We start from the raw sequence: 18,928 nt of genomic DNA, 5'->3' as shown, positions 1-18,928 counted from the left end.
GATGTGGTTATAAGTACATGAATAACTGAACTTAGAGTCAGAAAGCAAGCTTACATTAAATTCCTGACCTGAAAAGAGAAAAAAACCCTATGTAACAGCATCAGTAAGGAGTTTCCCACTGTTACTTAATGATCAAAACAACAGATGCTCATTGGATAGCTGCATCCCAACAGCATGAACAGGAAGTAGCTTATTAATTGCTTGAGAGTAGTAATGGCTCATTAGGTGAAAATAAATGGGAATTATCTCCAAATGACAATGCCTGCCTTTGTTAACAACCCAGGTGACCTAATTGGATACAACAGAACAAGAAAACAGGGTTACTCTAATTACATGGAAGCAAAACAATGGAAGCACTGCATTAGTACTGTTTGAAAATGCCATGCATAAACCAGTGTATTTACAGCTATAAGAATGGAAAAATAAATAATACTTACCAAAGAGTACTCATATGGGGAATACAAGTCAAAATAAATACTAGAAGAGATTGAGAAGACTGAGTATACCATAGAAAATCAGACATGTAATAAGCATTAGATAATTCTACCTGAGCCCCAGTTGCAATTTCGTCAGCAGCTTCGTTCATCACTCCTAATGTTTGGAAAGCAAATACACAGAGCTCCCGTTCACAAACAGTGGGCTACACAGAGAGAGTAAGTTAATTATATTTTTGTTCTAGTTTTGGGTCATTGGTTTTATCATGTAATACCTACAACAAAAACCAAACACATTTAATGTTAATGTTTTTCTTCAGATATTAACTGCAATGTTAATTTCAAATTATGAATACATGTCAATTATTGAGGAAGATACATTGGAGAAGCATTTTAATAATCTGAAGAAGTGTTAAGAACTCTAAAACTCATTAAGTATTCACAGAGGATAAATTTAAAAGAAATCCAAGAAGATTACAAAATCAAAATTACAGTCATAGTACCCAAATGTCCTTAGCACTATCCTATCAGACTCTGAAAACTTCCTACATAGTTAAAATTAATGGAGAACAAATCCAGAAACTAATGGGGGCACACCCCTTCATAACTGCAGGTTTATTCTTCACAAATTGTTATTCTGCTGTTGAGAACACACATAAAAATATGATTCAGAAGACAAATTTCTTGAAGAAGCTACTTTAAATTTAATTTTTAACTAATTGTATTGGGTTTGCGTGGGAAGGTTTTGGTAGCAGGGGGGCTACAGGGCTGGCTTCTGTGAGAAGATGCCAGAAGCTGCCCACATGTCCAATAGAGCCAGTGCCAGTGAACTCCAAGACGGACCCGCTACTGGCCAAGGCTGAGCCAATCAGTGATGGTGGTAGCGCCTCTGTGATAACATATTTAAGAAGGGGAAAAAACTGCTGTGGAACAGCAGGCAGAAGAGAGGAGTGAGAATATGTGAGAGGAACAATTCTGCAGACATCAAAGTCAGTGAAGAAGGAGGGGGAGGAGGTGCTCCAGGCACTGCAGCAGAGATGCCCCTGCAGCCCCTGGTGAAGACCATGGTGAGGCAGGCTGTCCCCCTGCATCCCCTGGAGGTTAGCGGTGGAGCAGATATCCACCTGCAGCCCAGGGAGGACCCCACGCCGGAGCAGGGGGATGTGCCCAAAGGAGGCTGTGACCCCGTGGGAAGCCCGTGCTGGAGCAGGCTCCTGGCAGGACCTGTGGACCCATGGAGAGAGAGGAGCCCATGCTGGAGCAGGTTTGCTGGCAGGACTTGTGACCCCGTGGGGGACCCACGCTGGAGCAGTCTGCTCCTGAAGGGCCGCACCCCATGGAAGGGACCCACGCTGGAGCAGTTTGTGAAGAACTGCAGCCTGTGGGAAGGACCCATGTTGGATAAGTTCATGGAGGACTGTATCCTGTAGGTGGGACCCCATGCTGGAGCAGGGGAAGAGTGTGAGGATACTCCCCTTGAGGAGGAAGGAGCAGCAGAGACAATGCATGATGAACTGACCACAACACCCATTCCCCGTCCCCCTGCGCTGCTCGGGGGGAGGAGGTAGAGAAAATCGGGAGTGAAGTTGAGTCCGGGAAGAAAGGAGGGGTGGGGGGAAGGTGTTTTCAGATTTGGTTTTATTTCTCATTATCCTACTCTGATTTGATTGACAATAAATTAAACTGATTTTCCCCAAGTCGAGTCTGTTTTGCCCGTGATGGTAATTGCTGAGTGATCTCCCTGTCCTTATCTCAACCCACGAGCCTTTTGTTACATTTTCTCTCCCCTGTCCAGTTGAGGAGGGGGAGTGATAAAGCGGCTTGGTGGGCACTTGGCTTCCAACCAAGGTCAACCCACCACACTAATTCAACAATTTGTTTGTAAACTTTAAGAAAATGCATTATATTTTTATATATATTTTATAGAATAAACACTGTATTTGGGATGGCCACATTTTATTTTATAAATAAAGGCGCTTGCACCCTTTTTCAGATATCAAAAAAAATAGTAAAAAAACTTGCTGTTGAACCATTTTTTGCCTATCTTTTTGAAGAATTTAATTTACAATTGCCATCACAATGATCAAATAAAACAACATAATTAAACTTCTGTATATTGAGTGGGAATTGAGTGTTCTGCCTTCATAAAGCAAACAAAGCAGAAACCAAAAAGAACACAGCTTTAAGTAAAGAGAATAGGCATGTCTTCATAAGCTTCCTAATTGGATACATCCCTTATAGCAAATACACGCCTATTTACTGAAAGATAATTAGCAGTTCAACTTTTTAAAGGCTCAAGTAATGAATCACACAAAGTGAATTGTTATAAGCATTCAAAATGAACAAACCGTTGAAAGAAATACAAGAAAGAAACATAAATTAAAATCTTCCTTAAAATTGACCCCAATAAACATAGCTTTTTATTACAATGTTGAAAACAATCAAAAATATTTTTTGGATACTATTTGTTTGAATCCATATTATTAAATCCTAACTCACTGAAACTTAAAACGGTCTTTGGTAGGCACTACTGAACTTTTATAACTAAAAATTCTTAGTCTAGCTACCACGATAATCACTAAAGCATTCATAGCGGTATGCTTTGAAGTTCAAGCCAATGTCTCTAGGAAGCACTTGCAGAAATGAAAAAATGTATCGAGCACACAAAGAAAACATAAAATGTAGTTGAATTCTGTTTCAGGCAACAGCTTTGTCAGTAATAAGCATACTGCTGTATCTGTAGTCACTTGTTTCATATGCATTTGTTGGGTTTCAAATATTCTAGACTTCAATAAACTTCTGAAATCTACTGCATTGACATATTCTCACATCAGTTGCTATCATCTTTCAAGTCTAATAGAGTAATTTGATTTATTTTATCTGCTATGTTACATTGCATTAGGCAGCATATGAAGCCTAACATGATCCAATTCACTGTGCCATGGCACACTAGATAAAAAGTATTTATTATTGTCATTATTCTTAGGTTTTCCACATTCAGAAGGTGGTTAAATCACTTGCTTAGTTGGGGAAGTATGGTGGCACTACCACCTTGACTATCATAATCAACAGTATACACAGACTCCCTTTTATTCCAGAGCAAGGGATTGCTCTGGAATAGCAGAACAATCTAAGTTTAGCCATGCTTGCCATGAAGAAAAGCATTAAGAAAATAGTTATTTTTCTCATTTTTTTAAAACCTCAACAAAGTAAGTTACCCTGAAACTTAAAGATGGCAAATGGAACACAGGATTTGTCATCTTTGCTCTTTTGTTTTCCTTCCTGTGTTATGATCCCAGAAATGTCTGGTAATCTGGAAGAGGGAAGTTAGGAAAATGGTCATTGTACTTATGTTTGACATTTGAAAGGCCTTTTTTCTCTCAGGTGGACACTGGGGCTAAGATCTTAAGGCTGGAGAACTGTAGGTATGAGGAGAAGCAAGACAGCAAAATTTGAGCTCTGAAGAGGAACAAACATTACTGTTAGGGTCTATAAAATTCTTTTGATTTTATGCATTTGATGAACCTTTATGCCCACTGAATGGTTTTTTTAGAATAAAGACTTCACAAGACAATGCTGATAAAATAACATTTTAAGCAATGGAAAGAACGATGGTGTCCTGGTTTCGGCTGGGATAGAGTTAATTTTCTTCCTAGTAGCTGGCATAGTGCTGTGTTTTAGATTTGGTAGGATGAGAAGAATGTTGATAACACGCTGATGTTTTTAGTTGTTGCTAAGTACTGCTTATGCTAGTCAAGGACTTTTCAGCTTCCCATGCTCTGCCAGGTACACAAGAAACTGGAAGGGGGCACAGCCAGAATAGTTGATCCAAACTGCCCAAAGGGCTATTCCATACCATATGACGTCATGCTCAGTATAGAAACTGGGGGGGGGTTGGCCGGGGAGCAGCGATTGCTGCTCGGGAACTGTCTGGGTATCGGTCGGCGGGTGGTGAGCAATTGCATTGTGCATCACTTGCTTTGTATATTGTTATTACTATTATCATTATTATATTGTTATTATTGTCATTACTATTTTACTTTATTTCAATTATTAAACTGTTCTTATCTCAACCCAGGAGTGTTTCTCACTCTTACTCCTCTGATTCTCTCCCCCATCCCACTGGGGCAGGGGGAGTGAGCGAGCGGCTGCGTGGTGCTTAGTTGCTGGCTGGGGCTAAACCACGACAGATGGATCACTACATTTCCAAGTTACTCACAACCTAGTATCTCTTTCAATATTCAGACAATACATGTACAGAAAATACCTTGAAACTGAACACAAAATCATTCAAGTGACCCAAAACATTCACTAGAAACTCACATTCTAGTAAGCATAATATACAATAAATAATGTGATAATAAAACCAAAGGAACTGCTTTGCTATCTTTGTCTACCTCCTTCAAAACAGAAGAAAAAACAACTTTTCCCAGTAATGGGAACAGGTTTCACCAAACCCATTTCTATTTGAGAAACAACCTATACTTCAGGAAGCTACATAGTTTTGCTGCACAAAACTCTAGTAAATAATAAACACCATTCCCAGATTATTTTCTCCAATTTTTAAACTTGTTGTTAAAAAATTTAAGGTACGTCTAGTCTGAATTTGTCTCCCTTGACTCACTACATCTTTAAAGCATTTCTATGGTAGATTCTGTTGAATTTCAGAAATCATTAAATCCCTGTTTGAAGTGGCATTGGTTAAAGAAAAAAACACAAAAAGTACTGCACAAAAAAATGTACTCTATACAGTGTCTGCATTCTACATGCTCTCTTCAACTAAAAGTTGGAGCAAATACATATTTTTGCATTAGATGAAAACATCTGGGCTCTGCCAGTGTAATGGGGAAAATAACCCAAACCCAGACACTTCAATAGCTTGCTTTCATATATCCACCCTGGATGCCTTCTTATTCAAACTCCAACCATCTTAAGAGCACTTTGGGATCTTGTTTCTGAAATTTGTCCCAATTTAACCAAATCAGAAGCTTTTAATTTAAATTTCCCACAAGTATTAGTAGAGTGTTCTAAGACATGTTGGTATGGCCATTTCACTGTCCTCTACTCCAGTCATTAGTTAGGTTCAAGCATTTAAACTCATCTCTTTCCCTCCAAAATGAAAAGATTGGCTTACAGTTAAGAAGCAAACATCTGGAGGGCTTTTGTTTGTCACATGATGGTGACTTATCTATTCAGTGCCACATTTCCGTATTTTGGTTTTGTCTGCAACTGTGCATGCTAGAACCAATGAAAACATATGAAAACTAAGTTAATAAATCAATTCTATAAGACAGAGCTTAAAGAAAATCATAAGCTTTATGGTAAAACTGGGATTCAAGGCCACTCTTACACTGCTGCTAGTGTTTTGCATACTGCCAGTGTGTTTCCCTTTATGGCATCCACAACTGGGCAATGAGAAATGCCCCTAGCCACAGTAAACAAACAAGAACAACAACGGTAACACATTTATAAATGCTAAGTTGTTCCAATGTCATTTCTGGATACTTTTATTTTGGTTCAAGTCCACATACTATTCAGCAAGCTGAACTATCTAAGAACTTTCATGTACGTACATGAAAGTATAGACATGTTCTTACCGATGTGGCTCAATATCCACAAAGGTACACAATAGCCAACTTCTATTAGATTACTAGTTTCCATTGTTTTCAAAGGGAAAATACATGACTAAATAGGATTTATACACTTAATTATATGTTTCCGAACGTGAACCTCATCTTAGGTGCATGCAGAATTTTATAGATTACAACCATTACCTTGAAGGCATGCAGAGCTGACTAGCTGGGCAACTTTGTTCCCCACTACCTGAAGAGGGCAGCTGTAACTCCCCTTCAACAACAGCAGCCAGTAGTCTCACATATACTTTATTTTTAACTTGAAAGGAGAAAATTAACATAAGGCCATTGGCTTCCACAAAACTATTAGCTAAGTGAAGATCATTGGTGCTGAAAGACTATTTAGAAGGATAATTATTCCAGTGGGGAAAAGCCAGAAGAAATAAGAGCTGGACAGTTAACCTGAGACCGCAAATGCTCAGAAGCAGAAGGCACTGACAGAAGCAGAAAGCATTTTTTGAGCAGAGTAAGGTTTTCAGAGTTTTCCTTTAGCCACCCCCGTTCTTTGCATGCTCAGTAGCACCCACCCAACTGCTGCTGTGACAAAAAAGCACTCAATCAGTATTTCTGCATGTGACAATGCAAGTGTCACTTCTTACAGCAGTGACTGTGAATGGCAGACAGGCAAACCACCTAGCTACTATGATGTATTCTGGTTCCTGGACTCATGCATTACTTAAAATATTTTCTAGATATTCTTTCAATTTGAAAAAGTTTAAACTTTCATATATATCTTGCTACTTTCTAATGTGTGCTGTGGCTGTGCTCAGAAGAGCAATGTGACACCCTCTCCTGTATCTTGAGGGATGTCACACAGACACTAATGAGGCTGCAACATGACTGACACACCTAAAAGCTCCTGATCTAAAAGGAGAAGCTCAGGGAAGGCTCATAGCCTGACTTACAGCAAATGTAACAAATGGTAAAGGTGAAACCATTAGCGACCATCTCACTTCTCCTAATGAAAGCAACAGGCAGTGGAGATTAAACGTATCTTCAAATTCCTGTTCGGTTTCCTACTTTCAACCATGGTAATTGTCAGTTTTTCCATAGGAGAAACTTCTCTCTTTCTGTTCATTACACTCACCAGAAAGATGAGGATATAACACAGCAGCAATAATATTGAAAATGTGGATAGACGGATACAGAGAGAGAGAAAGAGAAAGAAAAAGAGAGAAAAAGAAAGAAAGAGAGAGAGAGAGAGGGAAAGTAAGTGAGAGAGAGGAAAGGAGTCTGGTAGGTAAAGGTTTCTTTTGCAAGGGAGTTTTCAAGTTTTTGAGGTTTATTTCACAGTTTGTGTCAGTTACAGATTTTTAGATAAATGTCTGTCTTAGCTATATTTGTAAGAAAAGGCAAAATAAGATTGGTTGCCAATTCTCTACCACCTGAGTCCATATTACCTAAAGGATCAATTATATTTGGACCAATAAGGATAACATTACCACATCTGAAACAGAATCCAGAGCTGTAGGAAAGGCTCTCTTCTGGCTGTCTCATAGCTTACATCTGTTAGTCACACTATTAGATGAATTAACAAATGCGATAGAAACCTCATCTGTATCTATAGATCTGACATACAAGGTAAAAATAGTACCTGGAAGGCAGGCACTAATGACGCACTTGTATACTTTCTACCAGTGCTACTTAAACACTGTATGTAAAATTCTCATTCTCTGTAAGAGGACTAGAGCAAAGCACGTTTATGAGTTTAAGACTTTTACAATTCCTACAGTATAACACAAGGGTCAATTCAATTCAAAAATTGATAAAATAAAGAGGTTTAGGTAATGTGTATCTTAGAACACACTCCCACAGAATTACAAGGTAAAGATTTAAGATTCGAAAGTATATGATCTGTTCCTCCCTAGGTGCAGAACTTTGCACTTCTCCTCGTTGAACTGCAGGAGACTCCTGTCAGCCCATTTCTCCAACCTGTCGAGGTCCCTCTGAATGGCAACACAACCCTCTGGAGTATCACCCCCTTCTCCCAGTTTTGCGTCATCTGCAAACTTGCTAAGGGTACACTCTGCCCCATCATCCAGATCATTAATGAAGATATTAAACAGGACTGGACCCAGTATTGACCCGTGGGGTACACCACTAGTTACTGGCCTCCAACTAGACTTTGTGCCACTGATCACCACCCTCTGAGGCCAGCCATCCAGCCATTTTTCAATCCACCTCACTGTTTGCTCATCCAGTCCATGCATCAACAGCTTGTCTATGAGGATCTTATGAAAGACAGTGTTGAAGGCCTTACTGAAGTCCAGATAGACAATATCCACTGCTCTCCCCTCATCTACCAGGCTAGTCATTTCATCATATTAGTTTATCAAGTTGGTCAAGCACGACTTCCCCTTGGTGAAGCCATGCTGACTACTCCTGATGATTTTCTTGTCCTTAATGTGCCTGGAAATGGTTTCCAGACTTAGCTGTTCCATCACCTTCCCAGGGATCAAGGTGAGGGTGACCAGCCTGTAGTTACCTGGGTCCTCCTTCTTGCCCTTCTTGAAGATAGGAGTTTCCTCCAGTCTTCATATATGATAATATACGGTAATATATTTTTATTATATGTATTTTAATCAGATCCTTAAATATAATAACCACTTTTATTAATGACTCGTGATTTCATTATATTTTAATGTTTGTAATAAAAGTACTGTTGTCACATGCTGAATTCCTAAAACAAGATATCTCTCTACTAATATAGCAGCAAAACTGTTATTGCATTATTAAAATGCAATGTAGTCCTTCCCTATAATATTATTACCAGCTCTAGAGTAACAGGAAGAATTTCATATGGCATTAAAAAAATGTTAATAGCCTTTTAATATAGAACCAAATAATGTTGAAGTTTCTTTAGTACATTATTTTATCTGCTTTGCAAAATACATTTTTTAGCTAGATGAACCAAATTATATGGTTGAGAAGGACCTTTGGAGGTCAGTTAGTCCTTTTATTCTCTCATACAGGACTAGCTTTATCTAAACTTTATCTAAAGTTTTAGATAAAGCTAAAATTAGCTTTCTCTAATGCTTTATCAAGCACTGGAACAGGTTGCCCAGAGATGTTGTGGAGTCTCCACCCTTGCAGATATTCAAAAGCCAGTGAAAGGCAGTGGATGAAAAAAGCTCCAGTTTCAGGGGATTTTCACTAGAGACACCTGCTCCATGGGAGAATATCTCAGTACTTCAGAATGGGCTTTGTGGAGGTCATTAAAATTTCCTAAGTTTATTTCTAATATTTAGTCTAATATGTTAGTTTGACAGAAATCAGGATAATCTATTTAACTATTTTAACAACACATATGTGTATGAGATACCAACTGTTTGAAAATGTCAGAAAAAAGCATTTCAAAATATGTTTTGAAACAATTCAAATCTAGCCATTAATTACAAACAAATAATAGTCCATGTCTCACTCATCTAAACTTCTCTGTTGAGAACAAATTCAAAGACAGTAACACGAGGCACTGTCTAACAATTCAAATGAGCAGACTCTCACTGTTTTCAGTAGGTTTACCAGGTCTGCCTTCTCCATCTCTCCTCAGCACAAAACCTATGTCTGACTTTGTACTTCCCACTGTTTTTCAAAGCTGAGCAAAGAGCTACTTCAGAAGAGACTGATGACAGAGCTCCTGAGAACTGTGCAGCACAGATTGCCTTGCGGGAGGATGCAGCCTCTTTCTCTGTGATTCTTTACATGAGAAAAAGTAGCAGTTTGGATATAAAGGCTGCAGTCCCAATGCTCGCTAATGATTTCAAAGATGTTTCCTAATCCTTTTATGAAAAGTGAAATACGTAGGATTCTGATCACTGTTAGGAATAACTGCATGAAATAGTATGGCCTATGCTATTCAAGAGGTTAAATAATACTTTTTCTTCTTAGGATCCATGTATTCATTGAATTTTCCGTGCTTTGCAGAAAGACTGCAAATCATGCCATGCAGTGATTTCAGGGAATTTGCAGTTTTCCGTGGCATTCTATATAAGTGTGTATCTCTAAACATCCAATTTAGCTTTTATAACTTTGGGTGCACTGTAAATAATCATTAGATCTCACTGTGCTCTTGAAATAAATACTAAAGAAACATGCTATGATGAGAAATTACATTCATTCTCATCTCATACGGGAAAGGTGTGAATACCTACAGAAAAGCATCACCTACTTTACTGGCTTTTTTAAAAAGGGGATGGAATGAAGTAATGGACCATGGACCTTTATAAAGAAGAGTGTTACAGCTTCATGATGCATTATAGTACTTTTCTAAGACGACTTCTTCCATTCCAGAGAACCTTTGTCCTTCCCCTTCACAGTAATACAGCTGCAGTTCCTTGTGAAAGCATTAGGTTTGTGAGTGTTTTGAAGTTACCCCATCTACATAATGTATTTTTATCTACACACGCACTTGTAGAGTACACACAGGGACTGTATCTGCAATTCTGGTCTTCTGTATTTCAGGGAACTTTTGGAGCTCAAAAGAAAATTGGTTATCCTGAAAGATCCATACTTTGTTCTGTAAAGAAATTCCCAAGAGAAATCTAAGAATTTTGTCTTTATTCCTCTTCAGTAAGTCATTAAGAGAGCCTCTTTATTCACCCTCAATAAGTGACTAAGATAGCCTAACAATCTCCAAAGATTCCTGTGTGCAACAGGATCCCTGAACCAGCAGGGAACATTTCATTGAAGGGGGGTTGGACTAGATGACCTTTAAAGGTCCCTTCCAACCCAAACTATTCTATGATTTGCATGATTAGATTAGTACTGTGGGCTCTGGAGAAAGACAGGCATCCAAGAGCATAAAGCCAAATGTATGCAATTGTGTTATGCAGCTGTTCTGCAACAGACATCTTCCATACAATGGTATGTCTGCCATATGGATCTAGTGTCTAAATTAAGCTATACAAAAAGATACATCTTCTTGTCATCGAGTTGCTCTTATCTTATGGGAAAGAAGATGTCAAGATTTTAAGAAAGCAAAATAAATTGAAATAGATATTAAAACCAGACCACACAATACTGAGAAGAAAGCTTGTGCTGAGAGAGACTGATTTAAAGATACAGTATAACTAAGATAAAAACATAGCCTGTAGAGCAAATCTGCAGAAAGGAAAAGCTTTATCTCACCATTTCACTTGCTATCTTCAGCTGTCCTGAGGATGAGACATCAGAATTATGCAAGTCATTAATAAACAGCACAAAAAATTACACCCAGGTATGGGAGTTTACAATATTAAAAGAATGTAATTATTGTGTGATGGCATTTGTTGAATTTTTTAAACTGCATTTCAAGACAATTAATTAAACTACACTATAGTTGAGGAAAGGTGTCAGGCTGACATACTGGAGGATTACAGAATCAAATTCCTTACTGGCATCAATGAATATGGCTTCTTTGCAATTGCGTAAAACTCCATTAAATACCAGAAAAGCAAGCCTAAATACATTTAAAAAGACACAACCAGGACAGCTGACCCCAACTGACCAAAGGGATATTCCATACCATATGACATCACGCTGAAAAAAAAATGGGAGGAGTTGGTTGGGGGGGCACGGCCCCTGCTCGGGAACTGGCTGGGCATTGGTCAGCAGGTGGTGGGCAATTGCATTGTGCATCACTTGCTTTGTATATTCTTTTATCATTATTATTATTTCCCCTTCCTTTTCTGTCCTATTAAATTGTCTTTATCTCAACCCATGAGTTTTACCTTTTTTCCGATTCTCTCCCTTATCCCACTGGGGAGGGGGAGCGAGTGAACGGCTGTGTGGTGTTTAGCTGCCTGATGGGTTAAACCACGACAGTCACTGTTCTGGTTTCAGCTGGGATAGAGTTAATTTTCTTCCTAGTAGCAGGCACAGTGCTGTGTTTTGGATTTAGGATGAGAAGAATGCTGATAACACACTGATGGTTTAGTTGTTGCTCAGTACTGCTTATGCTAGTCAAGGACTTTTCTGCTTCCCATGCTCTGCCAGGGGCACAAGAAGCTGGGAGGGGGCACAGCCAGAATAGTTGATCCAAACTGCCCAAAGGGCCATTCCATACCATATGGCATCATGCTCAGTATAGAAACTGGGGGGGGTTGGCCGGGGAGCAGCAATCGCTGCTCGGGAACTGGCTGGGCATTGGTTGGCAGGTGGTGAGCAATTGCATCACTTGGGTTTTTTTTTTCCCTGGGTTTTGTTTCTCTCTCTCATTGTTCTCCTTTTCATTACAATTTTTATTACTATTATTATTGTTTTTTTATTATTTTATTTCAGTTATTAAACTGTTCTTGTCTCAACCCACGAGCTTTCTTACTTTTGCCCTTCCAATTCTCTCCCCCATCCCACCGGGGGGGGGAGGGTGAGTGAGCAGCTGCGTGGTGCTTGGTTGCCAACTGGGGCTAAACCACAACAGTGGCAAGCATGTTTGCACTTTCCTCTGTTTTGAAGCACTGACAAACTCTCAAACGGATGGCTAAAATGACCCCTCTTTAAGCTGAAGACAGAGGAAAGTCATTCTGAGGGATTTTGATCTCTGAGGTGGGAAAGCAAGTAGAATTACAATTTTTTACTTTAGAGCAGATGACTTTCCATTCTGTTTTATTTTAATAGTTCGTCATGTGAGCAGGAATAAATTCTACTGTTTGCTTTGTCCTATGGACAAGAGTTAAAACCCAATAATTTAAATAATTATATTATCCTAACTTCCCATATTATTCAGTTTGTCTTATCTCATCCTGTCACAGGTAATATGCATAGCAGTGCATTCACTGAGTGTCACCGGGGATGACACTGAAGTGACTTCTGCTACCATGTAAGCAATAACTTTCCTGAATTTAGTTCCATGGAACTATCATAATGATGTCTGCCTCATCTTATGTGTAGTTGATCACCACACTGTGGAGAAATTTGCAGATGAGGTGTCAGACCATTCACACACTGATATTAAACAGTTTTCCATGGCTTTAATATTTTAAGGTTACTCAGGTTTCCATAGGATTCAGGACAGGTGAAACAAGAAGGTTTCTAAACTGCAAGGTCAGTCCTAAAAGTAAGAATTTTATTCTCCTATATACTCTTTTACAAAGCTGCAGTGATCCAGTAGCTCCAGGCAGGGTGTGTCTTTCATGACCAATCATATTCTTTTTTACTATGCATTCACCAGCAGCATGAGAGGGTGCAACAGTCAGCATGCAAAATTCTTGGTTCCCAGTTATACAGGAATGTAAGGAAGGAAGAGCTGTGTAACTGGCCAGTCCTTGGGCATACTGAACCACAACAGTGCCCCTGGACTAGGTCACTGCTAGATCAGACACTTCACAGAGCATCTCCTTCTACTGCCTTTTTTATCACATTATGGAGGATGGTTCATTCCAGTGGCCCATGAGCAAAAGAGTGTCAGAAGAACTTCATGACCTTGTAGCATTAACACCTGCATATCTGAATACCCTAGTCATGGCTTGATAGGAGCTAAAGGATTGAGGTGACCCTAAGCTTTTAAAAGAGTGCCAGAGGACTGGGAAAGCACTCTAATGCACCACTTCTAGCTTATCCGGTTATGACTACTCTAGCACAATAGTGTTCAGTGAAATACAACCCTCCTTTATGTTTCTATGATTATTATACAAGCCTGCTTTCCATCTCCCTTGCTTGCAATACATTTTTTTCAAATTTACATTAAAATCTAGTTAATATGCATTACATTTTTGCATCTTAAAAGGATATTAGGATGAAACACGTCTGAAATAATTCAATAGCTTTATAACAGGTTTGTATTGTCCATTGCTATTTAAGGCATTAGAAAATGCATTGTTTATCCTAGCAAGCACACCACTTACCCTCAGCATAGGGCCATTCTGGAATACATGGGGTTCGTCACAAACTACACAGTATTCATTCAATACTGGTATCCGCTGCTCAGCAAATTCAATAGTCTGAGAACAATGAAAATGAGAAAAACAACATCTGCTTAAAAATAATTAACAGTCAGCTCATGCTCCACAGTGTTTCATAAATGGGTAAGATATGACATCCTACCTGCACAAGAAAGCCGCAGTCTCGTACCAGAATGCATTTTGCACCATAATTTTGCTGCAAGGAAAAAGTTCAGGCAACTTCAGTGTTGGTAGACTAATTATAAGGATATGGTAAAACATTTGTATTTTTTGTGTGCAAATATGTTAAACAATATTTGCATCTAAAAATATCTCTCATTTGCATAAACCAACCATTACAAATAATCAATCCTTTTACTGTTTGCTGAGTGTGGGGTAGATTTTTAGCATTTAGTTTTAGTTCTTAAATCTGATAAGGTTTTGTATCTCAGCATCCCAAAACCTTTAATCTCAAATGGAAAAAACAGTGCCTTCACTCCATTCTAATAAACTGGCATTTGGTAACTTCCTTTAAATTTTAACTGCGTATTGTCTGTCCAAATATGGGCTATATGCTTAGGCTTGAATGACTAATGTAACTCTCAGAACAGCTGAAAATCTTTTTCTTTTATATATTTACTAAGATCTCACTTCTGTGAGCACCACACTGACAGACCTCTGTGCTCAGATCCCACTCAGATTCTTTCTGCCTTTTTATTTCAACATACAACAAATAAATTAGAAGGAACTTTTGTTAGAGGAGTCAGTAAGGTACAAAATTCCGTCTTGGCAGATATCTATCTCAATCAGCCCTTGTTTTGAATAAGAGTCAGATCAGCTCCATTTACAGCTTTTTTGGGTTTTGTTTTTGTTTATAGTCTTATTTCCTTTAATTTCTCTGACTGCTTATTTGGGAAACTTTTCCCTTTTTTCTCCTGGGAAATAATCCTCCTAATTGTATTCATATATGAGATTCAAGTATTTAAGCTGAGAACTGAAGAGAAGTTAGGGTCCTGATTCATCGCTTCCACATTCCACTGACTTCAAATAGCAGTTAGGCACCCAGGTTACCCATCTGGTGCCTGCATGTAAAATGTGAAATAGACTCTTGATGCCCTTCTGCTAACATCAGTCAAACTGCACCTGACCATGTATGTGACGATTTTCCCTCAAAGTAAATGCATTATAGCAATAAATTACTGGTAGTTTTTATAGACTGTCAAGCAGGGCTTGCATTCTTTCCATATCAGCTGATAACTTCAGTAATGAAACCACTTAGTCAACTCTTCATTATCTTATCAAAACCAATGAGACATTTTATATTAGCTTCAGGAGAGAAAAGTCTGCTAAGTTAAGACATCCTTTGCCGATTCAGAAAAAATTGAATCTCTGAACTGTGACAAGTAAAACATCTATTGGCTCACCTTAAATTAATTTTGCTGTGCACATTACAGGGACCAACCACACAGCATGTATACAAATGATTTTATGATAGTATATCACTGCTTTTAGATTTGATGAGTATAGCTCACAGCTTATTAAACTAATTTACCATGAGACATAACACACTCAATGTAACTTCATTATTCAGAATACACTATTTTGAATATATGTATGATATTTCAAGCAAGAATCAGCTTTTGCACACTGAGAACATCAAGGTACCGCCAGGCTAAGGGAGTGGAGAGGATGGTCTCCTAAGTGTCTCTCCCCATGTCTAACACAGAAAACAGACCGGTGCCTTGAAAGAGCACAAACAGACCCACTCTTTCCTCTGAAGTATAAAAGCCATCTTTTAAAAGGCAGGGGCAGAAGAATTAATTTTGAGAGCTCTTTCTTAAATTTAAGAATATGTGCTACCCTTTGTTTTCCCAGTCAATCATGTCTCTGGGGAAAGAAAGGGGGCCAGTGTGGGCCTAATTCCTTCCCCGACCTCCAGCTGCGACCGTCATGTTTGAAGGTTAAACCTTTCACAAAGCACAAATGCGTAAGAGGTGAGCTGAATCATGACTGCATTCCTTCCAGTATGATGATGATGATCACAGCTGAAAAGACCAGAAGGAGAGGTGACTTGGCACCCGAATGAGCCGATGGACGGTTGCTTCCCCCATGAAGCAAACAGGGAAATGAGAAAAGATCTGTGTGACCAAGTCAATTTTGCAGCACAGAAGCTCACACTCTCCCTTCTTCCTGCAGCAAGAAAAGAGGCAGGGAAGGAAGTGGATGATTGAACTTTTCCCATGGCCAGCAGCTGTACATTGAGCTGTATTCAATGTGAGATGCAAAATCTCTGTCTTGACTTAAGCAAATTCTGGTTTTATAACTTAAATATACGTGCATGCACAGTTGTTTAAATCCTCCTTAAAAAGCTGACTCCGTTGCTCTTGTCTTCCAATATATTCAATATATCCAATATATTCACTAACATATGTCCTAAGTATTAATGCCTTTGCATAATAAGCATAATAGTACATTTGGAAAATAATAGGAGGAAAATGAGCAGAATAAAAAAAAAATATTACGCACAGCAGCTTGTGAAGGTGATGATGAAGATGGTGCTAAGATACCAATAAGTCCTGAGGTAAGAGAGAGACTCCTGCCCTCTGCTATGGTGGACTCTTTGAAAGGCTCCATTTTGGATGATTTAGGGGCATTGGAGTAAGTCTTGCTGAGTAATTTGTGATTCTTCAATCCATCCAATTCTTCCATTCTAAGATTACTGGAGTAGGACCTGCTTAAAAGTTTGTGGGGCTTCAAGGTGCTGTTGTGCTCACATCGAGGGTCCCCAGAACACGACCTACTTAATAGCTTATGGGGCTTTAAAGTGATGCACTCCTGCTTGACAGCTGCAGAGCAAGAATGGTTCAACAGTTTGTGTGATTTAATAGCTATTGTCTGTTCAGCCCTAGGGTCACTCAATAATGAGCGGCCAAAGGTTCTGTGAGATTTTGTGGCACACATATCCTCTGCCTTAACTGTGTTAGAGTAAGTCCTTCTCAGTAGCTTGTGAGTTTTGGAGATCCCATCCTGTTCTGACTTCAGTTTTGATTTATTTTTACCACAGCCAGGTGGAGGATAACTTGGCGACCTTAAAAATAAAGAAGGGGAAGACATAGTTGGAAAATAATCATCTTGTGCAAATCAAACAAGTAAATCCAGACATATGTACAAATTTTTAAGTACCACCTATCTTTATGTATTTGACTAGTGATAAACACAGCCCAACATTAAAAAAAAATGAGCAATTGTATGTAGGACTAATTTCCCAATACCAAACAGACATCTTACTCTTATTTATACAGAAACCCATCCATTGAAAAGATGACTAACTACTTAAGACGAGTTAGAACTATATCCTTACAGCTCTTTGTAAAGGTCCCTATGTCTCAAACCATTTATTCAGGAGATTATCTTTGAAATGAAAAACACATATTTCACACAAGATTATATCACATTTTTCTTATCAAAATCTATCTTTCCTGTGTAATCATCATGGCATGATCCCATTAAAGTTATTGTCTTCTGGACACAGCATAACAAATTCTATGTCCAGATCCAATGGAAGATATAATGAGCAGTGAAACTTGCAGGCAGTAAATCAAATTTAATTCAGCTGAAATGAACATTTTTTTAAAAACATCACAATAATCTGGGTGCTTTGTGGAAGACAATTTGATGCCCTTCTCTCCTGTTTTAGACAAATTCTAGCTCTGTAACACTAGAAATGAGAATGTGAGGGACCTAAATTATGAATGCAGAAAGTAAAGAACAAAAGGTTTTTATGAAACAACATTCACATGAACTGTGACATTTCTGTAAGGTTCACATTCACCTGTCCTTGTAAAGCAAGAACCAGTATCAGGTATGCTGAATCATTTTTCTATGCTTTACAAGCAACCCTAATCTTTGGAGTATTTTTTGGGCTTTGATCAAATAGAAAAGATGTGAAACCCCAAGGGGAGAGGCTGACAGGTTTCACCACCCTGTTAGCAAGTGGTGACAGTGGAAAATTCACGTGGAGGTTGCTGACTCTCTGTTGCAGTTGGCTCATTACCACCCTTGGGCAGACAGGAGGTAGGAATGGTGCTCTAGGGAGAGAGAGGGGGTCCCTGTGTTTCGGCTGAGCGGTCTTTGGACAGGCACCGCAGCAGCAGCCAAATCAAGAGGAGAAAGATCGGGCTGGCTTTTGTATGCCCTTTCTGAATAAAACCAAACCCCAAGTTACAGCCTGCGCTAGGCAATGGCGCATGGCATGGTAGGGAATGGGTAAGCTTTCTACTTAAAACACTGTCTTCCTCTTCTACCTTTGAAAAAACAAATAATCTTTTGTTATGTCAAAGACATTCCTCCCTTCTTCAATGTGTGTGATTACTGTACTCCCTCTCTTTTTTATACATGGAATTTAGAATGGCAAAATTCATCAAAAAGAAGGAATGTTCAAAGAAGCATTCAATTCAAATGTACAGAAGGGGTGATCTGTCAACCCTTCATAAGCAGGAAAACACACTAGAGTAAATATTCACATTCTTGAAAGAGGTAAAATCAGCCTGATTTTACAGACACTTTTTAAAGAGTATGAGTAACTGGCAGAAGTCATAATGAATTCAAATTAACTATTCACAAACTACTACTTATGCTTTTAATGCCTTTGTTCTTTGAAATTCTGTGCCTGCATTTCAGAAGTGGTGAACATTCATGTTCTCAAACAGTGGAGAGGGGTGGGTGCTCAGCAGCTCTAAAGATCAGTCTTTCATTAATGACCATTCTAGTTTTAAAAAATTAAAGATATACACAGCTGTGGAAAGAACAGCTAGACAACCACAATTTTTTATATCTATATATAAAAACCCCTATAATATATATTTTTTATATATATTCTTGCTATTCAAGTAACAGTCAAATGCTACCAAGCTAGTAAAGATACAAATACAACCAAGTAAAGTAATATAAAATGAATTATTTCTAATTCTAGATGAATTATGGCTGTTTCAGAGAGCAGGGCACT

The 18,928-nt window shown here is 38.7% G+C and overlaps 1 protein-coding gene across 2 annotated transcripts in view; it reads right to left on the bottom strand.

The window, feature by feature from the left end:
• Positions 1 to 18,928, bottom strand: part of LOC142596459 (protein mono-ADP-ribosyltransferase PARP8-like) — a 173,497-nt gene that overhangs the window by 28,909 nt on the left and 125,660 nt on the right. For both annotated transcript variants that reach the window (XM_075725567.1, XM_075725566.1), the window contains exons 12-15: positions 16,450 to 17,011; positions 14,087 to 14,140; positions 13,888 to 13,983; positions 548 to 640 (exon numbers count right to left, since the gene is read on the bottom strand). In XM_075725567.1, coding sequence (XP_075581682.1) covers positions 548 to 640; positions 13,888 to 13,983; positions 14,087 to 14,140; positions 16,450 to 17,011 — 805 coding nt within the window. The remainder of the gene's footprint in view (positions 1 to 547; positions 641 to 13,887; positions 13,984 to 14,086; positions 14,141 to 16,449; positions 17,012 to 18,928) is intronic.

The sequence above is a fragment of the Pelecanus crispus genome, chromosome W (assembly GCF_030463565.1).
Source record: "Pelecanus crispus isolate bPelCri1 chromosome W, bPelCri1.pri, whole genome shotgun sequence".
Taxonomy (NCBI): Eukaryota; Metazoa; Chordata; class Aves; order Pelecaniformes; family Pelecanidae; genus Pelecanus; species Pelecanus crispus.
Note: the sequence above shows the minus strand (reverse complement) of the source record. Positions and strands in the feature narration are given on the sequence as shown.